This window comes from Ictalurus furcatus, chromosome 3, assembly GCF_023375685.1.
Source record: "Ictalurus furcatus strain D&B chromosome 3, Billie_1.0, whole genome shotgun sequence".
NCBI classification, from domain to species: Eukaryota; Metazoa; Chordata; class Actinopteri; order Siluriformes; family Ictaluridae; genus Ictalurus; species Ictalurus furcatus.
Window position 1 is genome coordinate 37,904,798 of NC_071257.1, and position 20,821 is coordinate 37,925,618.

Genomic DNA, 20,821 nt, shown 5'->3' on the forward strand with positions numbered 1-20,821 from the left:
ACCTAGTTTGTTTTGTTTGGATGTGAAACTGGGATTTGAACACATGACCTGCTGCCACCTGTCTCTCTCACCCTCATTCCCACTCACACAAATACACTTGCAGTTAATCCAAAACACAAAAGAGAAAATGCAGAAAATCTTTATTTTTTTTTCTTTTTGTTATACACAGTGAGAAAATGTGCGAGTTTAATGCAAAGTCCAAAAAAAGCTTTCATTCTGCACACACACACACAGTGTAACATGCCTGAGTAAAAGCAGAATAATTACTGCAACTTCAGATGCAACACACTGTGTGTGTGCGCGTGTGTGTGCGACAGAGACTGTATTAGTGTGCAAACACAGCTGTGCATCTTTTTCAATGTTTGTTTTACATGCAAATTAACTGATCAAATTAATCTCCGCCCAAAATCCTTACATCACCACTTAAAACTATATGGGTGTGTTCCGTCTCTCCTCTCCATCTTCAGCTCTTAACAATCCCTCCATCTCCTTCACTCACGAAGCGCTTTCTCCCCCTGCTGGACAAACATCAGTGTTACATCATAACATACACTCGCCCTCGCTCACTTCAACAACTCACTATGAAGTACATAACACTTAGGGCACTCAAGTGTGCAGTTAGTGTGTATAAGAACTGTTTAAATAGGAACACAAACCAGAATGTACACACACACACACACACACACACACACACTATATAATTATATAATATATATATATATATATATATATATATATATATATATATATATATATATATATATATATATATATATATATATATATATATATACACATATATACACACACACACACACACACACACACACACACACCCCCCTCTGTCCTGAGTTACCATGGTTACCATATGGGCATTTTATAGAATATGATGTGCAAACATTTACAAGCACAGCATTAATAATTAAAAAATTAGTGTATTGTCCTCAATAACACAGGGGAACAAGGCATATAAAGTAGAGTTGCACTGCGGTCATGTGACACTTTACAAATCCAAAATAAGTATTTTCCCTAATCATCAGAAGTCTAAGGTTCATTCTTTTTGCTCAGAACCCGTCTGAGAACTGGATTCATTCCACCGGACTGGGATTGATCTGCTGTTGATGTAAAACTGTGGCGTTATACGGTGATCTAATCATGTTTACAGTGAATCCGCCGCTTCTGAGGGGGCGGAGCTTACAGACAGACTGTAAGGTGTCTGAAAGTTTACACTCCCTACTCTCAGTACTTTACACCCCAAGGTACCCTCAATATGAAACTTACACGCTGCGACTCGAGCGCCAATATTTTAAACAATCAAGTCCTGGCGAACACATCTGCATATTGAATATGTAAATGAGACACACCTGGAGGGGCAGGCGTCTCTGAGCTGCTTGGTGATGACGGACTGCTGATGACAAACATCCACAAACGTCTCCATGATGGAGTGAGCATGAGGAACATCCAGGCTGATCTCCGGGAGTTCATCATACACACGCTGGAAGCCCTACACACACACACAGTTTACAATGTAGATTCTAAATTGTAATATTGTTAATAATAATAATAATAATAATAATAATAATATTATTAGGGATCCTTGCTGGAACCCTACTGTAATTATTAGGATTTTTCTTATTATTATTATTACTACACTTGGAGCCCTATGGTTTTTGTTAGGATTTTTCTTATTACTTTTCTCCACTAAAACTAATCGTGCAGACCTCAAATCTCTCGAATACCACAAGTACTACAGAGCGAGAACCATTTCTAGCTAATATGCATAACTTTTGTAGAAGAAAAAACAAACTGAACACACAAACCATGGCCACCTACAGCCAATCAGATTTCAGCAGGGATTTCAAACATAGCATTCTGAAGTATGTTAATGCATGTTTTTCTTTATTGTTCCATGTATCTTGCCAAGAACTGGCCACTCAGAGCACTATTCGCGAAAAGTGCTTGGACCCCACATATCACCACCTGCAGCTATATTCAATTTACCCGGTTCATCTGGTCCAGTGTGATGAGTCCAGTCTTCCAAAATGACTGCAGCAGTTTAACCATCGATTGAATCGCTGCATCTCCATTAGACTCCAACACCATCAACACAGCCTACACACACACACACACACACACACACACACACACACAACGATGCCTAAACAATAAAGTTTACACAATCTGGAAGACATTACCTCAGGTGTATTCGAACATGGGGCTCCCGGTGAGTCGCGCAAATGTTTCACATCTTCACATTCAACACCGCAGTCAGTTATACATCACAGACCAACTCTGAATATGTACAGCTTTCACAAACAAAGTGTTCCCTCCAGACCCACATGATCCGACAATCAGTTTATTTTCATACAATCACAAAATCACGGGCAGTCTAGAGTCTCTGTCTGGAGTGTGACAGTGAGCCCAGTACTTAAGTAAATGTTCCGGAGTTTCATCAAAAGATTTTAACAAGTAACTATTACAGATTTATAGTGGTGAAAATACACATTTTATTAATTCACTCTACTGGAGGTGTGTGTGTGTGGGTGTGTACCTCATAAACCAGCTCATGGTGGAAGTGTGGAACCTCAAGGTCACGTAGGCAATGATCTGCCTCCACCAGGTCGCCTGAGACTAGGTACTCTTTTAAAAGCAGATTCATCTACACACACACACAAAAATGTAGCTAAAGACTTTAAACTAGAAGTTATAACAACAGCGATCAAAATAGCCAACCTCCACTACCGTCAGCTGTCCAACTACAGGCCAATATAATAAAGCGCCTTTAAAAGCAGCTTCTCAAAGCGCTGTACACAAAATAAGCAGTACACAGAAAAAATAAAACATTGTAAAAGTTAATAAGACTAAACATTAATAATAATAAAAGTAGACATCAACAGTCAAATGCAAGCTTAAAAAAAAGTATGTCTTGAATTGAGCTTTAAAAAATGCCAAAGGTCTGAGCTTCCCTGAGTTCAGGAGGAAGAGCGTTCCACAGGGAAGGAGCAGAGACAGAAGTCGTCACCCATATTTTAAGTGTGTTTGTGGAACAGTTAACAGATTACACTGTGAGGAGCGTAGTCTGCGATTTGGGGTGTAAGGGATTAATAAAGCAGATTAGTAATGAGGAGCCAAGCCATGTAATGCTTTGTATGTCAGCATCATGATCTTAAAATGGACACGGAACCTGACCGGGAGCTAGTGCAAGGACTCCAGAACAGGAGTAATATGATCACATGACCTGGTCCCAGTCAGGATCCTGGAGGCAGAGTTTTGTCCGTATTGCAGTTTATTGATTGTTGATTTAGAAACTTAGGCTAAAACGGCGTTACAGTATTCCAGCCGAGTGACAACAAATGAGTTAATCAGCTTTTCAGCCACAGAGAAGTTTAGCATAGGGCGCAGTCTAGCTATATTTCTGAGGTGAAAAAAGGATGCTTTAACAGTGCTCCGAACAAAAAAAAAAAAAAAAATCAAATGTAAGGCTGCTGTCAAAAATTACTCCAAGGTTCCTCATCTTACTTTGAGTCTCTAGAACAGAGCCATCAACAAACGGAGACAGTGGAGCAGCTTTGAGAATTTGACAGGAGCCTATAAAGCATAACTTCGGTTTTCCCGCTGTACAAGCACAGAAAGTTATTGTTCATCCATGTTTTTAATCTCAGAAATACATTCAGAAAGAAAACAAACATCAAGGTTTTCACCAGATTTTGAGTGAATGTAGATTTGGTATCATCAGCTTAAAAGTGATAACGGAGGCCGAGCGATCGCAGCAGATGCCCAAGTGAAGATAGATAAATATTGAAGAGTAGAGGGCCTAAAACTGAACCCTGTGGAACACCAGTGAGCACAGAGCTAGTGTCAGACCTGTAACTACCCACAGAAATAAACTGGGAATGGTCAGTAAAATAGGATTTAAACCAGTTTAAAACTGTCCCAGACACACCAAAAACACTTTCAAGGCAGGTAAGTAAAAGACCATGATCCACAGTATCGAACGCAGCTCTAAGATCAAGAAGAATAAGAATGGATGTAGCTCCAGAATCAGAGGCAATCAATAAGTCATTGGTAACTTTGACCAACGCCATTTCAGTACTGTGAAATTTACGAAAACCTGACTGAAGGGATTCATAGAGGTTATTAATTGTAACATGATTACACAATTGAGAGGCAACAACACGCTCAAGTATTTTTGCCAAAAACAGAAGATTTGAAATGGGACAAAAATTGTTAAAATCATCCACTGCAGCATTTTCATTCTTTGGTACAGGTCTAACAGCAGCAGTCATTAGTACTGCTGGAACGACCCCAATCTCCAGTGATTCATTTATAATGCTGAGGGCAGCAGGGTACCAAACATCAAAGCACGATTTAAATAGGTTTGTGGGAATTGGATCCAGCAAGCAAGTGGTTGATTTCATGCTGGATACCTCCCTTGTGAGAGCCTCAGAATCAAGCAGTGAGAAATGAGTGAAAGAAACACCAGTGAACCCAGATGGATGAAGGAGTGAAGTGGCAGAGTCAGGTGTAACAGAAATTTCTTTGCGAACATTATCAATCTTAGAATTAAAAAACTGAAGAAAAGAATTACATAGCTGCTGAGAAACAAGCAAAGTGGTAACAGCATTAACTATCAAACCTCCCCTTTATATGCAAGGTCCTAGAAAAGTTAGCACAGCAGTTATGCTCATTCCTACATAGGAATTACAAATCATGAACACACACATCATTGCGTTATCACATTTCAGTGAGGATTTAGGTCTCATCAGTGTACTGACAGCACTGATTAAAGTAGTAAATCACAGTTAAAAAAACAAAACAAAACAAAACAAACAAACATAAAACCATCTTCCAAATCAGGGTCTCTCTCTCAGCACAGCTTCTGATACTATGGATCATAATCTTCTTCTAGACAGACAGCAGCTTAATAAAGTTGATGAATGTGTAAAGGACTGATAAGATATAAGTTCTTCTACTAGGATTATTATAACTACTGTAACTCCTGATGGTCTTTCAGTTACATCACATGAAGCAGTGAAAGACCCATGTGTGATTATTGACTTCAGTTCCTAAGATAAGAAATGTATATAATTATATTAATTTGTAGCCATACCCCTCATACCTCTTTGATAAGCAGCTTGACAGGTCTCTGGCCACCACCCACTCCCCACACGTTATCCAATCGGACAATCCCCCTCTTCATGGACAGCAAGACTGCTGCTCGGTCCAGAGCCGCCCTGAAACACACACACTTCCAGTTTTCTCCAATGCATTCTAATCCCCATCGTATAACTTGTATGTAATGGTATTAATACTACGCTCTGTTTAAAACACTACCCACAATGCACCAGTCCTATGTACAGAAAAAATACCCAGACCCATACCGAGCATTCTCACAGTCAACTTTTCCTCTGTACTGGTCAAGGAACTCCATGGGCAGGGCATGGTCAGCAATGGCTCGGGCAATAAACTGTCCCAGCATCTGAAAGTAGGGGGGGGGGGGACAATTGTGGGGAGAGAGCGTGAGCTCAACATACTCAGTCAGGTGTATCCAGCTGTGTGAATGAATGTGCGAGTGTGGGTGAACATTACCTGGGGGGCTTCAGGTGTATCCAGGATGAGCTCAGGCAGCTGTGTGAGCGTGTGGTTGAAGGCAGTCGTCATGTCGCCCTCGTTAAGGACTTGTTTTGCAATAAGATCAGACAACAGGCGGGATGTGAGCTCACGCTGACTGGCTTTGCACTCCAGAGACAAACACACAGCCAGAGACGGGAACACACACTGACGGGGTCCCAGGTTCAGGTTCTTCAGGAGCATCTAACACACATATTACTGTTAATACACATGCCCTATACACCTGCACCGTACCATACACCGTTAATTACAGCTGCACCGCGCCATACGCTGTTAAATACACCTGCACTGCAGTACTGGCCTGTATATACCCATACTTCCCTACATTATGTACATTTATGCAACTAAACCATGTTTAAACCGCCACATAAACTAAAGGAGAATTTCTCAAACAGTTCTAGAAAGATAGATAGATTTTTTTATTTCATATACACACACTATAGATAGATAGATAGATAGATAGATAGATATATATATATATATATATATATATATACACACACACACACACACACACCTCACCTCCACCTCTTTAGTGTCTCCATGTTCAAAGTACTCCTGTATGATGGGGTTCATGACCTTCTCCAGCTCTCCTTCCTCCAGTTCAGGAACCACTGTGGCATATACTGTGTCCCCCTACACAAACACACACAGTCTCATTGTTTAAGTCTAGGCTTAAAACGTATTTGTTTACTCACACCTACCCTGATTAGTCTCTCTATTATGCTAATTCCCAGTCCTAATAATCTTTTCTCTCCTCTCTCCTTCCGCAGAGCCACACACGATTTTATGGAGATACTAGAGATCCTGATCCTTTCTGATCTCCGGACCTGCCTGATCCGTTTCGGATGTCCTGCCTCTGGATGGAGCTCTAATCTACTCTAATTCCAGACTGCTGGGACTACGGCTGCTTCTATGGCCATACAGAATTCATATAAGTCAATAATGAACTTTTTCACATTATCTGTTGTTACCCAGATGAGGATGGGTTCCCTTCTGAGTCTGGTTCCTCTCAAGGTTTCTTCCTCTTAAAACATCTTAGGGAGTTTTTCCTTGCCACCGTCGCCACTCAGTGGCTTGCTCAGTTGGGATAAATTCACACCTTTAATATCTGTATACCGTGTTGATATTTCTGTAAAGCTGCTTTGAGACAATGTCTATTGTAAAAAGCGCTATACAAATAAAATTGAATTGAATCGAATTGAACACAGTATAATTGCAAGGTCTTGATAAATAGTGCTAGGGAGGTGTGTGTTTCACTCACCTGTGCAGACTCATCATAATTCGGATCTCTACAATCTGGTTCCTCCATCTCGTACACCAAACCAGCAGCTCCCCATACACCCTTCCCCCCTGCTCCACCTACACACACACACACACACACACACACACACACACACACACACACACACACAGAAGTGCAGTGACGTTTCAAAGTTACAAACATAGCCATAGTGTGACTTCACATTAAGATTTCTCTCTGATTTACTGCAACCAATCATCTGCACTGATCACGGAGACGTCACAAACGTACTAAAAATAGAAAGCACTACAATGTAGGCTCAGCGATCAGTCATTCAGTGTGTGTGTGGGTGTGTGTGTGCGCGTCAGCATTTGCACCGTAACTTACCTTTCTTGGGCAGTCCTCGTCCTTTCCCCATGCGGGACTTCCTGTCGTGTGTTTGCGTTTTTCCTTTAGGGCTGTGAGGGTCAGGCACGTCCCCGCCCACACACTCTGACAAAGAATCGCGGGTGGAGTCACGTGATGACGATGACTTCCTAAGGCGACGTTTAGCTTTTGCTTTGAGCCGGGCCTCATGAAGAGCCTTTTCCTGTGGAGTCCAGTTCCCATTTACCTCGCTGTCAATCAGCTCTTCATCATACACTGACTCCGCCTCCTCATCCAGCACCGCCACCACTGAGAACACACCTGTCCACACACATGAAACACACTGAGCCTGGCTTGACATCAGCCATGCCACAGTTAAAGTCACAGAGACCAGACTTTTTCCCCATTCTGATGTTTGATGTGAACATTACCTGAAGCTCTTGACCTATATCTGTATGATTTTTATGCATAGTAGTGCTGCTGCCACATGATTGGCTGATTGGATAACTGCATAAATGAGCAGGTGTACAGGTGTTCCTATTACACTGAACAGTGAGTATATGTAATATGCACTCCACACATCTTCATAATACAAGTACATTTACTCAGTTCTAGTAACATTAAAAACAAACAAGCAATAATATTGAATATTCCTCTCCTCTTTCTTCCCCTCCTTTTGTCTTCTCCTCCTTTTTCCACATCAATGTTCCACATAAATTCATTTGCAGAAATCTAATACAGAACCAATGTTCCATTCACACACACAGTATTCAATTGCATTGCATTCCAATCATTATATACATTTATTTAAAAACCGTCACGTCATTCTGCTTTCAGCGTTTCACTTTTTTTTAATAAAATGAAAATGAGACAAAAACAGGTTTTTTTTTGCCCAGTGGTTAATGTGAATAAACACACACACACACCACAGTTTGATAAGTTAGAGGACGTTTACCGCTGAATGTGCAAACACAGATAAGAGCTGATAGTGCATTAGTCTTTAAAATGGCCGTTTATTTCTGTGCTGAGAAAATAGCAGATGTTACAGATGTCTCATTCACACCAGACTCTGTATGGCCGCTCACAACTAAGCACAAACAGCTGCTTCATCATCATCTTATTATTTTTCTGTTTTGATTGTTGTAACAATGGGTGTGAGAAAGGAGATGTATACAAGAAAAAAATCTTTATTGTTATTTGTTAATAATAATAAAATAATAATTCTTTACTTATTGATCAGGGTTGTGTCTGCTTGCTTAGAAGAAAATGTTGTTACTGTTGTAAACAGCGAGCTGCAGGCTACATTCAGATAACGATTCTTTCTTTATATTTAATTCTTTACATTTGTTCATCTAGCAAACACTTTTATCCAAAGCAACTTACAAATGAGGAAATATAAGCAAAGCAATATATCAAGCAGAGAACAATACAAGTATTGCTACCATACACAATTTATAATTGAGTTCCAGAGAAGCAAAGTGCGAAGAGTAGACGTGTAAGTGCAGAAATAAAATAAATAAATAAATAAAAACACAAACAAACAGAGGTTGGACATTCATTCCACCACTGAGGGACAGTCAGTTTGAAGGTTCTGGAAAGGGACCTTGAGCCATGCCGAATAGGCACTATACCAGGAGTCAAGCGTTAACTAATGGCAGGTTGTGTGAGGGAACATAAACCTCAAGGAGAGAGAGTGTTGAGGTACGGAGGTTCTGTTCCAGACATCAAGGCCTTGAATTTGATGTGGGAAGCTACAGGAAGCCACTGGAGAGAGATGAAGAGGGGTGTAACATGGGTTCTTTTGGGCTGGTTGAGAACAAGGCATGTTGCTGCATTCTGAATCATCTGAAGGGGTTTGATGGAGCTGCTGGGAGACCCAGGAGTAATGCACTGCAGTAGTCCAGTTTTGAGATAAGAGTTAAGTCTAGAACAAATGGCTGAATTTGGAGAAAATAATTTTGCCTATTTTTTTCCTGCCTGTGTTTCTAAAGTCTACCAGTACTTATATAGCTCTTCATTTGATTTTGTTTGGTTTAAAGAAATGTTTTGACTAAACTGAGTTTATCCCCCATCATATTACAATCATGCAAATAGTGAAATCTGTGATGCCCCATTAGCCAAGGCCCCTTCTAATTTCATTACAAGTTTTGGGATATAACAATAATAATAATTATTATTGTGATGTTTTTATTGAATGTATTAATCAGTGGGAATTTACAGTGTCTTTGAAGCAATGTCTCACAGCCTTAATCCCAAAATCAGATAAGAAAACTATAACTTTCTGATAATTGGAGGTCCAAAAACTTTATTAAACTGACAGTAAATTACTTGCCAACAGGCTTAAGCTTTATGACACAATATATAATATAATGTAATCTCAAACACACAATGAGGGTTTATAAAGTAACGTCTTATTTCAAACAATATTGGTTTTTATCTTGGATATGTTGGACTTTTCAGATCTTACTCAGCCCTTATTCTTTTAACTTTTATAAAGCCTTTGTCTCAGGGGATCATAAATTAATTTATGAGGAGTTTAAACATTTTAGATTTAGAGAAAGGTTTATTCATGTTACAAACTTTATTTTAAAAAATTTAACAGCAGTGTCAGTAGCAAGTTTAACAACTCACATTTAGCATATCTATTCCAGAGCTAATGAGCAGAAAGGAATTTAAAAATAAAGATTATGATAGGGTTATTAACGTAACCATGTCATAATGCCAAATTTAAAAAAATCGCTAACTTAAAAAAACAAAGCTAGCTTAGCACATACGCTAGCGAGCTAAAGCGACAACCCAAGTTCCCCAAACTGCGCATGCGTCACACGCGTTACATTTAGTGCGCATGCCCAGCGGACTTCGGTCATCTTGTTTAGCTGAGAGATAACAGGAACGAATTAAAGAAACACCTACACGTGTCATTTTACAGACATTTACCAGACGATATTTAGAAATACATTCATCTATACTTCTCTCTCATTGCACTTTTTGTAACACAGCCTAACTATAACATTAATATTAGCCAACATTAGCTGCGTTGGCTTTACAAAAGGAGAGCACATGGCGGAGTAAGGAAGCGCGTTCGAGTCCCATCATTACCCAGTTCTGGATAAACACACTGGTAGAAGTTTTACATACACTTACACAGGACTCAGGGCGGATAAACACGGTGTAACACTGTGTGTGTGTGTGTGTGTGTGTGTGTGTAAACCCGCTTACCGTCGCGCTGAGCTGCGCAGTTCCCCGCCTCCACCTCCGCCGCCATTTAACTGCTGATTTAAAGCGTGTTTACACAAATACACTGATGCAGTGATTTATTCAGAAACGCCACGTGCTGAACTCTCGGTAATAAAAACACTGAATTCACATCAACGCTGAAACGCTGCGCTTCTGCTCCTTCCGTCCAAAAACCAAAACAAACCCTCAGTTTTAAAGCGCAACTAAAGTTTAACGTATCTGTAAATCCTCTGAGCGTTAACAATAATATGATTTATCTCGGTATTAAAGCTTTGCAGTAGTTGATTTCTGCAACTCTGAGTAAAGGTAAACACTGTTTATAACGCCACTGTCGGGTCACGTGACCAGGCTACAGGCGGGGGCGTGGCTTTCAGCCAATCAGATTTCACCAAGGGTTTAAAGGTGAAGTGATCCGTTTAACTCAGAATTTTCCAACTTCCCACATTAACTGAGTCGCATGAAGTCGGAACTAAAGTGAATACTCACTGTAATCCGTCTGAACAAACTGGAATCAGAGAGTAGTTTGTAGTGATGAAGCACTGAGGCTTTCCCCTGACTGTTCCGAGAAAAGATTAAAAGCTTCAGGAGGGTCGAAACAGCGCCATCTGGTGGTTCGTGAAAAATAAAGCAGCCAAAAGGTTGTGGAAGAAGTTCCGTCTGATGAAGCAGAAACCACACACTCCATAGATAGTTTCAGTGTTATGTGCACAAATGAAAGCTTAACACGTGTGTGTGTGTGTGTTGAATTTCTCCCTCTGATAAATTAATTTACCCATTAAAGTGTGGCAGTAAATGACATTATGAACTAATATAATTCAATATGATGTACACATACATGACTAACAGAGTTGCATATGGCAAGTATTTTGTCAGAAATTATTTGTATTCTTCATATTACTTGTAGCACTGGGTAAATAAAAATGTAATTGAATAAGTTTAATGGAAATCATTAAGTGACATGGACAAATCAATCCATTCATATAAAGTGTTGGAGTAAAATGTGAATAAGGACACAGTGTGATGGGATCTTCTGGGTATTAAATGTGTTTATTAGACTAGGAAGTTATGTGCTTGTGTAACTGTGGGAATGACAGAAAGGTGACACGGAGGTTTTTAACGATTTTTATTGAGAAATAAGGGGTGTTTGACAGTGTTGGGGCTGAGTCTATTTCTCCTCTTTGACAGTACTTTCCCTGCTTTAGAGCAACGTTTCCTAACCTTTTTTCAGTCACAGCACCCTTTGAAAATGTTAAACAATTTGTGTAGATAGTCAGATGGCACTAAATTCATGGAAAGGTTTTTAAAAAATAGTGATTTAGATTTGCTTTGTACATACAAAAGCTGAAGGTTTTTTGGGGGGTGCGCCATCTTTTCATTCATCACTATCTTCACAAATAAATACAATCACTACACTACACTGTCAGACATTCAGGACGTTTACATGGACAATAATCCGATATTAACCCGATACTCTGATTAAGAAACTAGCGATCATTGATGACCTTAATCTGATTAAAATCATACTCAAAGTAAACACAAACACAGTTAAGACGTGTGGAGTATTCCTGTTTTAGTCGCATTATCGACGTGCGTTACAGACATGTGCACACCTTAATCATACTTAACGTCGTGTGGGAGTTTTCACCGTGTTGTGCGACAGGATACGTACACACACGGCAGAGCCGTATTCTGTAAACAACAGCACAGCTGCGTCTGAAACCGCGTACTTACCTCCTATATACATGTATTTCGGCTATTATATAGTAGGCAAGTACGCGATTTCGGACGCAGCCCACGGCTTCAAGCATTCATCTATTTGCACGTATAGCATGACAATTAACTGCACTTGAAACAAATGAAATTAAGACCTGTGGAGTATTCCTATTTTAGTCGCATTATCGACATGTACACACCTTAATCACACTATTAACATCATGTGGGGAGTTTTGACCACATTGTGTGACAGGTACCCAAAACTGTATACGGTCCCATAACGAAGACGAACTGTATGTTGATACGTGAAATTCTGGAGGGAACGTCGGACGGCGTGGTGTGGGGATGTAATGACGTGTGACTTTAATCGATCTATGTTCTATAACGTGTAACACGGGAACATGAAAGGAGTATTCTAAAAGTGACTCATGTAAACACCTTAATCACAGTATTACCTTATTCAGAATAAGGTCAATAATTAGGTTACTGCTGTATATGTAGACATGGTCAGTAAACCTCATTCTTTTGGTTTTATACACAGTGACATTCACACTGATGGGTGGCCATACAGAGTGAACATTATATAATAACTTTCTTTTGTCTCTATACATAGAGACATTTACACTGATGGCAGAATATAATTATCACATGATTTTGTAAATGTGAGAAATAACATCTGCAGGAAGCTTTTTGCTGTCTACAGTAATTGCTAACATTTACAAAATGAACCTACAATAAATAATAAGTCTATTTAATGAAAGTAAAGGTCCATGTTTAATAAAAATCTTAATGAAATTAATAAAATAAAAATTGAGGCTCAATTTAATTTTTTACACGTTTTCATATTTATAGCCATATTTTTTTGTAATGTGACAAGTGATAATCTAAAAGTTTACAGGTGTTTCTATGATTCTTTGCTCCTTTTTCATACTGTGGATTTTAGTGAAGTTTACTGAAAACAAACAACAACAACAAACAATTCCTCCTCAGCATTGAGCAGCTCCACGCGAGATGCCATGTTTGTAAGCGTTGCTTTGGTTGTTCCGACAAACTACTACATCTCTCAGCTACTTCCTGTTGGTTTATAGGACGATTACTCAGGGTCGCCCCCTTTCGGTTTCAAAGAATATTACAACGGCGAGAGCCTCAAGTATAAACGCCTCGTCCGTCCGTTTGTGGAGGTGCGCGCGTAGTCAGTGGAGGCTCGCGCTGCGGAGCCAGGCGGAAGTATAAACAAGGCTTTAGCTCCATGAGGATGAAGTTGATGGTCCAGACGCATCTGGAGCTTTTCTTTGAAGAAATCTGTCCATATTCTACTACACACGCATCGTCACACACTAATTATTAGGATAAAACACACGCATACGTTACGCATAATGATGCTGACGTGCTGCTGACAGGTCAGCGGAGGGGGGAGGGGTCGAGGGGGAGGGAATTATTTCTTTATATGTAATGTATTATTATTATTATTATTGTTATGCGTGTGTGTCTGTATTATTATTTCTGTGGCTGTGTTATTATTTTAGACATCAGATATTTATCATCTATATGAAATGTTTTATACACATTTTAGCAATTTTTGAAGGATTTTTACACGGCACCCCTGCTCTCATCAGACGGAACCCAGGTTAGGAAACACTAGCTTAGAGATCTCTCACATGGTACAGAGGAGGCCGGTGTACAAGAAACTGCAATGCCAACGAGTATAAATTACCAAAACACAACCAAAAGTGCAAAAATCCACTAAGAAAAAAAAACAAAACAAAACAAAAACAATAATTCCATCCATCCACCTTCTATACCGCTTATCCTTTTCAGGGTCACGGGGAAACCTGGAGCCTATCCCAGGGAGCATCGGGCACAAGGCGGGATACACCCTGGACAGGGTGCCAATCCATGGCAGGGCACAATCACACACACACACTCATTCATACACTACGGACAGGCCAATCAGCCTACATGTCTTTGGACTGGGGGAGGAAACCGGAGTACCCAGACAAAAACAATAATTGTGACAAATAATTAGTGATGATTTAAATGTACCGTGTTAATTATCCGACTTTCAAAGTACAGTACTCCTCACAAGCCAACCACACACACAACGAGAGAGATTTCAATTATATTCTGCTGAAATGAACGAAATGACTCAAAACGAGATTCAAAGATCCGAGTCAATAAAATGATTCGAACTCCCATCACTAAAAGTAAGATCTGGGGTTCGAACAATCCGACACGCAAAACGAATCGTGCACGTGATTGGACAGAAAGTGAGGCTTCGTTTGTCGTCGATCACGTGACTCAGTGAAACCGATACAAAGCTTCATAGTAGTGATGGAAAGTTCGGATCATTTTACTGACTCGTATCTTTGAATCTCGTTCAGCAAAATGAACGAATCTTTTGTCGATTTATTTCGTTCATTTCAGCAGAATAAATTACAATGTTACACGTTAAATCCCCCCAACACGTCTAGTACTTACACAAACGTTGATCACATTTGGAATTAAAAAAAAGAAACTATAGGCTAATGCAGCCAAGGCCAAAATATGAGAAACAGAAATGATTAATATAATAGCTTAGCTGGTCTTCGGGCTATTGCAGTCTGTTAGTGCACCTCCTGATCCGAGTCGTTCTTTCTTTTGTCACGTCACATTTGTCACGTCTGTTCTCTGGAAACAGAAATGATTAGTTCACTTCTCGAGTCCTCCGGTTCGAGTCATTCGTTCATCCCGTGACATATAGTGAGATATTGAAAACTGTCACCAGGGGTCGCTGTTCAGCAAATGTTCGCACTTCTTGTGTCTAACATATTCTGACTATCTGCAGGCTTATCTTTATTCTTATAACTATTTACTGTAATTACCCAGTAATGGAGATCCTATAGTTTGTTCTTTACAAATGCATATTACTCAGACATGATACATAGGTTAGGGTCACTGAATTTGACAGGTCAACATTATAGCTACCGGAACATTTTACCCCTCTTTATTTCATAATAACCAACTATAATGTTTAATAAAGTGACTCACATGATGTGTCAGCTCCTCTTCTTTCAATTTTATGAAGCATATTGATCAAACATTGGTATATTTATAGCTAGTATACTGTAGGATTATCAAATGTGACAATGCATTTTAGGTTTAACAAAAACTTTATTTTAGCACTATAATGCCAACTATGTCTAATGTCCAGTACACTACTTAAGGTGATGTATAACAAATATGCTGGAATTATCTTTTAAACATCTTCGATAAATGATTCCTTAATTACAAATACATTTTCATTATATTTAAATTTCTGGCTAATATTTCAACTTCAAGAATATTTAGTCAACTCACGTGTGAAGTGAAATTTTACAGTGACTATTCCTTTGGATCTTTGAAAACAGACCTTTACATTTTCAAAGAAAATGCTGACTACATTTCTAAGAATGAGTATCCAGTGTCAGCAAAAAAGGGTGAGATTAGTTATCAGAAAAAGGGCAGCTAATTATGTTCAAGGTGAGTTTCTAATCATGTGTTCCCTCCACTTTTTATACATCTCATGAAAACTTAACTCAAATGTTTCAGTCACTGACACACTTAAAATATGGAACACAATGTTAATCTAATATGTAATAATTTAGTCTACAAACACCCTTAATCTAGCAGCTTAATATGGCCTGTACTAACATAGCAGCTAAAGCTACCTTTGGAATATGGAAGCAGGTGAGCTTGAAATAGCTCATGACCACCTCTGACCAGTTTCAACAGGTGTATGGTGATCTTAAACCAGTTACCACGTTCCAAATCAAAAGCTTCATAGTTTTTTTTTGGTAATCTGTACAAATCAGGGACCAATTATGACGAGGCTGCCCTGGGCACAGACCTGTCTAAAGTCCCCTGTAGGTTTAGTGCTTGTAACAGTCCAGTCTAGGTTAGGCCACACAGAGTAACCAGCTCTGGATTCAATGGAATTTGACCTTCAAATAAAGGAAGCCAGGAATAACACAACCAGGTTTGTGTTAAAAAGTTACATTACATTTATTAACTTAGCAGACGCTTTTATCCAAAGCGACTAACAAATGAGAAAAATACAAGCAAAGCGATATATCTAGCAGAGAACAATACAAGTAGTGCTACCATACAAGATCCATTAATTCAGTTCCAGAAGAAGCAAAGTGCACAGAGTAGAGGTGGAAAGTGCAAATATATAAGTTTTTTTTTGTTGTTTTTTTTTTAAAAAGGAGTTGGTTAGGTGTTCACGGAACAGGTGGGTCTTTAGCTGTTTTTTGAAGATGGTGAGAGATTCTGCGGTCCGGATTGAGATCGGAAGTTCATTCCACCACTGAGGAACAGTTAGTGTGGAGGTTCTGGAAAGGGACCTTGCCATGCTGAGTGGGAACTACTAAAACGTCGGTTGCTAATCGATCGCAGATTCCGTGAGGGAACATAGGCCTTCAGGAGAGAGTTGAGGTAGGAGGGTGCTGTTCCTGACAAGGTCTTGTAGGTGAGCATCAAGGCCTTGAATTTGATGCGGGCAGCTACAGGAAGCCAGTGGAGGGAGATGAAGAGGGGTGTGAGATGGGTTCTCTTGGGCTGGTTGAAGAGGAGGTGCGCTGCAGCATTCTGAATCATCTGAAGGGGTTTGATTGAGCTGGCTGGGAGACCTGAAAGCAGTAGTCCAGTTTAGAGATAACAAGAGCCTGGATTAGTAACCGGTAACCCGGGCCTGCTTAAATGAGGTAGGGTATGTGCCAGTAGAGAGGGATGTGTTAAAGATGTGTGTGAGTGCGGGTAATAGTGGGGGAGAGATGGACTGAAGAAGGTGAGAAGGGATAGGATCAAGAGGACAGGTTGTGGGACGGCTAGAGAGGAGGAGTTTAGAGACAGTCTCAGAGAGGAGAGAAGGAAGTCAGTTGGGAGTTACGTGGAGGAGGAGCCAGTCTACGCATGTCTGGGGTTGAGAACTGGTTCCTGATTGATGTAACCTTGTTGAAAAAAGAAAGTGGCAAAGTCATCTGCAGTGAGAGAGGTAGGGGAAGGGGGAGGAGAGGGACAGAGAAGAGAGGAAGAGGTTTTGAAGAGAATGCAGATGTTGGGAGAACTACCAATCTTCTCTTGGTAGTATGTGGCTTTAGCAGTGGAGGAGAGTAGTGTCTGGTACTTGGTTAGGTCATTTGGGTTGTTTGATTTGCGCCATTTCCTTTCAGATGCTCTTAGTTTGGCTCGGTTGTTACACAGAGCTTCTGAGAGCCAAGGGCTAGAGGGTGATGTGCGAGCAGGTTTGGAGGTTAGGGGGCATATGCTGTCAAGAGATGATGTCAAGGTGGAACATAGCATGTCTGTTGCTGTGTTTAAGTCAAGTGAGGAAAGTTGGCTATTGGAGGCAAGTAAGGTTGTGACAATGGAGGAGAAATGTGAGGGGGAAAGGGAGCAAAGATTGCGACAAAAAGAGATAGAGGGAGGAGACAGTGAAGAGGGTGAGGGGAGAGAAATAGAGAACTGGATAAAGAAATGGTCAGAGGTGTGGAGATAAGTAATGAGAAGATTGTGTGTGGTGCAATTACATGTGAGGATGAGGTCAAGCTGTTTGCCAGCTTTGTGGGTTGCTGGTGTGGTGAGCTGCTTGAGGTGTGCTTGAAGTTGTGGTATATTGTAACAATTATATACATACAACTGTAACATGAACCAGACACCAGACATACTTTCAGGGTGGGCCAAGGCCAAAATAATAAAAGGATTCTTGGTTTGGTAGCTAGTTTACCTGAAAGGAAAATAACAAAGGAAAACAAGTATCCTTCCCTAAATCAATAAGCCAGAAACAGAGACAGAAGAACCCCTCTCCCAAAAGAGATAGCAGCCACACCCCTATTGCCGGTGAACTGAGTACAAAATATATACAGTGGTGTATAGAATACACAAACAGATGCAGGGACAACCAAACTCACAGTCCAAAACAGGCAAGCATCAAAACCAGACCAGCAGTCAGAACACAGAATTCAAACAACTCACACAACAGCAGCTCACACCTCTTCCTCTTTAAATATGGTTGTCAATCAGTGATGTCATCCTGGGAGGTAGGAGCAAGGCAGGCTAGGGCAGGCTGGAAACTCTGGGAGGGTGTTCGGACCTGCACACAAAATAGGGCACAGCACACAAAAAAAACTTCCCATCCCAAAGATTAGTAAGTTGTAACAGGCTGTTTACACCTGTTCACTTCATACGTTTTCTCTTATCAGATATCTATCTGATTTGTTAAAACGGTTCCATTTACACTTGGCCACATAATGAGTTTCAGCTAAACGGATATGAATCCGATCTTCTATTCCCACTATAACATTGTGAGTGCAGTAGATTATGTACAATTTATGTTTCAGATAGATCCTGTAACATTTAACCTTATTTTGGGTATTGTGAATGAACATCATCATTGGATGCTCATGGTGAGACTTGAGAAACAAAGAATAGGTTTATTATCAACACATTTTAGCATAAAGATGATGATGGACCAAGAGTTCTAATGTGACAGTTCGGCGTGTTGGGGTGTGATTTGATTTGATCTATTATGCTCAATTTGCAATGGCGGTGCACACAGTTGCAGCGGCTCACGGCTCTCCTTTTCAGTGCTCTTTTTTGTTGTTTTTGTATTATTTCTTTATTACTTGTTTGTGCATTATCGGTTCTACGAACATTCGCTATACAAGTCAGAACTTTATGGATATTGGGGACCAACACCGAATACCTATTTCGAGAGTCTTTCATCACACGCACAACATCCCAGACGACATAGCGAGATTGCCGGGCTCTCCGTGGATTGTTGTCGGGTCCAGAAGGCGGCGCAGACGGAGGAGGGAGAGGAAGCAAAAGCGGGGATGCAGGTCCGGTGTTATGTTAAGGCTAAGAAAACAACCACACAAGCCACCTTTACCGGGCCTGTTTCTCTCCAATGCCAGATCCCTAGTGCATAAAATCGACAATTTGGAATTACAACTAGCTGGAAATCGCTACGTTCGTGATTGTTGTGTTTTGATTATTACTGAAACCTGGCTTCATCCGAGGATACCCGATGCTAGCATGCAGCTAGCACGTCGTACTATGCTCCGCTGGGACAGGACTGAGGACACCGGTAAGAGCAGAGGGGGGCTCTGTATGTATGTGCATGAGAATTGGTGTAATAACAGAACAATGATAGATAAACATTGTTCCCCTGACCTCGAGTACATGTCTGTAAGATGTCGGCCCTTTTTCCTACCGAGAGAGCTAACAGTAGTGATTATCACGGCTGTGTATATTCCACCCGACGCCAATGTGAACACGGCGCTCTCTCTCCTGTTGAACACCATAAACGAACAGCAGCGGGCTTACCCCGACGGTGTTCACATAATTGCAGGAGATTTTAATAAGGCGAACTTGAAGACTGTACTCCCTAAATTTTATCAACATGTTAAGTGTTTTACTAGACGGGCGAACACTCTGGATCATGTTTACTGCAACATTAAGCATGCGTATAGAGCCATACCTCTCCCCCACCTCGGCCAATCAGACCATCTCTCCCTCCTGCTCTCCCCTGCCTACACCCCCCTCAGACGCAGTGTCAAGACCACTATAAAGACTCTTACCACCTGGCCTGACGATGCATTCTGCAAACTACAGGACTGCTTCGAACAGACAGACTGGGATTTATTTGAACATCAAGAGCTAGAAACATTAACAGGAACGGTACTGGACTATATCAAGTTCTGTATCGGAAATGTGACTGTGGACAAAAACATTCGGGTTTTCCAAAACCAGAAACCTTGGATGACCAAACAGGTCCGCACACTCCTCAAATCCCACGACGCTGCCTTCAGGTCTGGTAATAGAGCTCTGTACAGAGCCGCTCGTGCCAACCTGAAAGGTGGTATTAAGGAAGCTAAGGCGGTCTATAAGAGGAGCATAGAGTCCCACCTGTCCAGCAAAAATAAACGGGAGGTGTGGCAGGGCATACAAAACATCACGAACTACAGAGGCCGTGATGCGACAACAGGAGACCTGAGTGCGATGCTGGCAGAAGAGCTAAATTGCTTCTTTGCTCGCTTTGAAACATCACAACAACAGCACTCATCTGCTCCAGCCTCACCTCCACCCTCATCTGGCTCCCTTACCAGTCCAGCCCTGCCTCCATCCCCTCCTGGTTCCTGCACCACTCTACTTACTGTGAGGGAACACGATGTTAGACGGATGTTTCTGGCAGTGAACCCCAGGAAAGCTGCTGGCCCAGATGGAGTACCTGGTAAGGTGCTCAGATCGTGTGCCCACCAGCTTGCCCACATCTTTACCAGAATCTTCAATCTCTCCCTGGCCCAAGCAGTCATCCCGTCCTGCCTAAAATCAGCCACAATCATTCCAGTGCCAAAGAAGTCGCCCACCACTAGCCTAAATGATTATCATCCTGTGGCCCTCACTCCAGTTATCATGAAGTGCTTTGAGAGATTGGTTCTTCAGCACATCAAGGACTACCTCCCCCCAGACTTCGATCCTTATCAGTTTGCATATTGCGCAAACAGATCCACAGAGGATGCTATCGCCGTAGCTGTCCACTCCGTGTTAAGACATCTAGAGCAGCAACAGAGCTACGTCCGGATGCTTTTTGTGGATTACAGTTTGGCTTTT

General features: G+C 40.9%; 1 protein-coding gene across 2 annotated transcripts; it reads right to left on the minus strand.

Moving 5' to 3' along the window:
- Positions 1–123: 123 nt before the first annotated feature.
- pdcd4a (programmed cell death 4a) lies at positions 124–10,826 on the minus strand. Of its 2 annotated transcripts, none has more exons than XM_053622221.1 (11): positions 10,460–10,826; positions 7,262–7,561; positions 6,896–6,993; positions 6,154–6,267; positions 5,590–5,814; positions 5,382–5,479; positions 5,120–5,234; positions 2,552–2,659; positions 2,002–2,112; positions 1,365–1,504; positions 124–518 (listed from the first exon to the last, which is right to left on the minus strand). In XM_053622221.1, the coding sequence occupies exons 1-11, from the start codon at positions 10,503–10,505 to the stop codon at positions 464–466; spliced, it is 1,410 nt and encodes a 469-aa protein (XP_053478196.1). In that variant the 5' UTR covers positions 10,506–10,826; the 3' UTR covers positions 124–463. The 2 variants fall into 2 exon arrangements, with proteins under 2 accessions (XP_053478196.1, XP_053478197.1); XM_053622222.1 differs by having other exon boundaries at positions 124–515; positions 10,460–10,825.
- Positions 10,827–20,821: the final 9,995 nt, after the last annotated feature.

Bases quoted from the DNA above. Each gene is read 5' to 3' on its own strand.
- pdcd4a (XM_053622221.1), bottom strand. From the start codon at position 10,505: ATGGCGGCGGAGGTGGAGGCGGGGAACTGCGCAGCTCAGCGCGACG. The intron at 5,815-6,153 runs GTGAGGTGTGTG...TATGTGTGTTAG, and splicing joins GAGACACTAAAGAGGTGGAG to ATGCTCCTGAAGAACCTGAA. The intron at 5,235-5,381 runs GTATGGGTCTGG...TGTGTGTTTCAG, and splicing joins GTTGACTGTGAGAATGCTCG to GGCGGCTCTGGACCGAGCAG.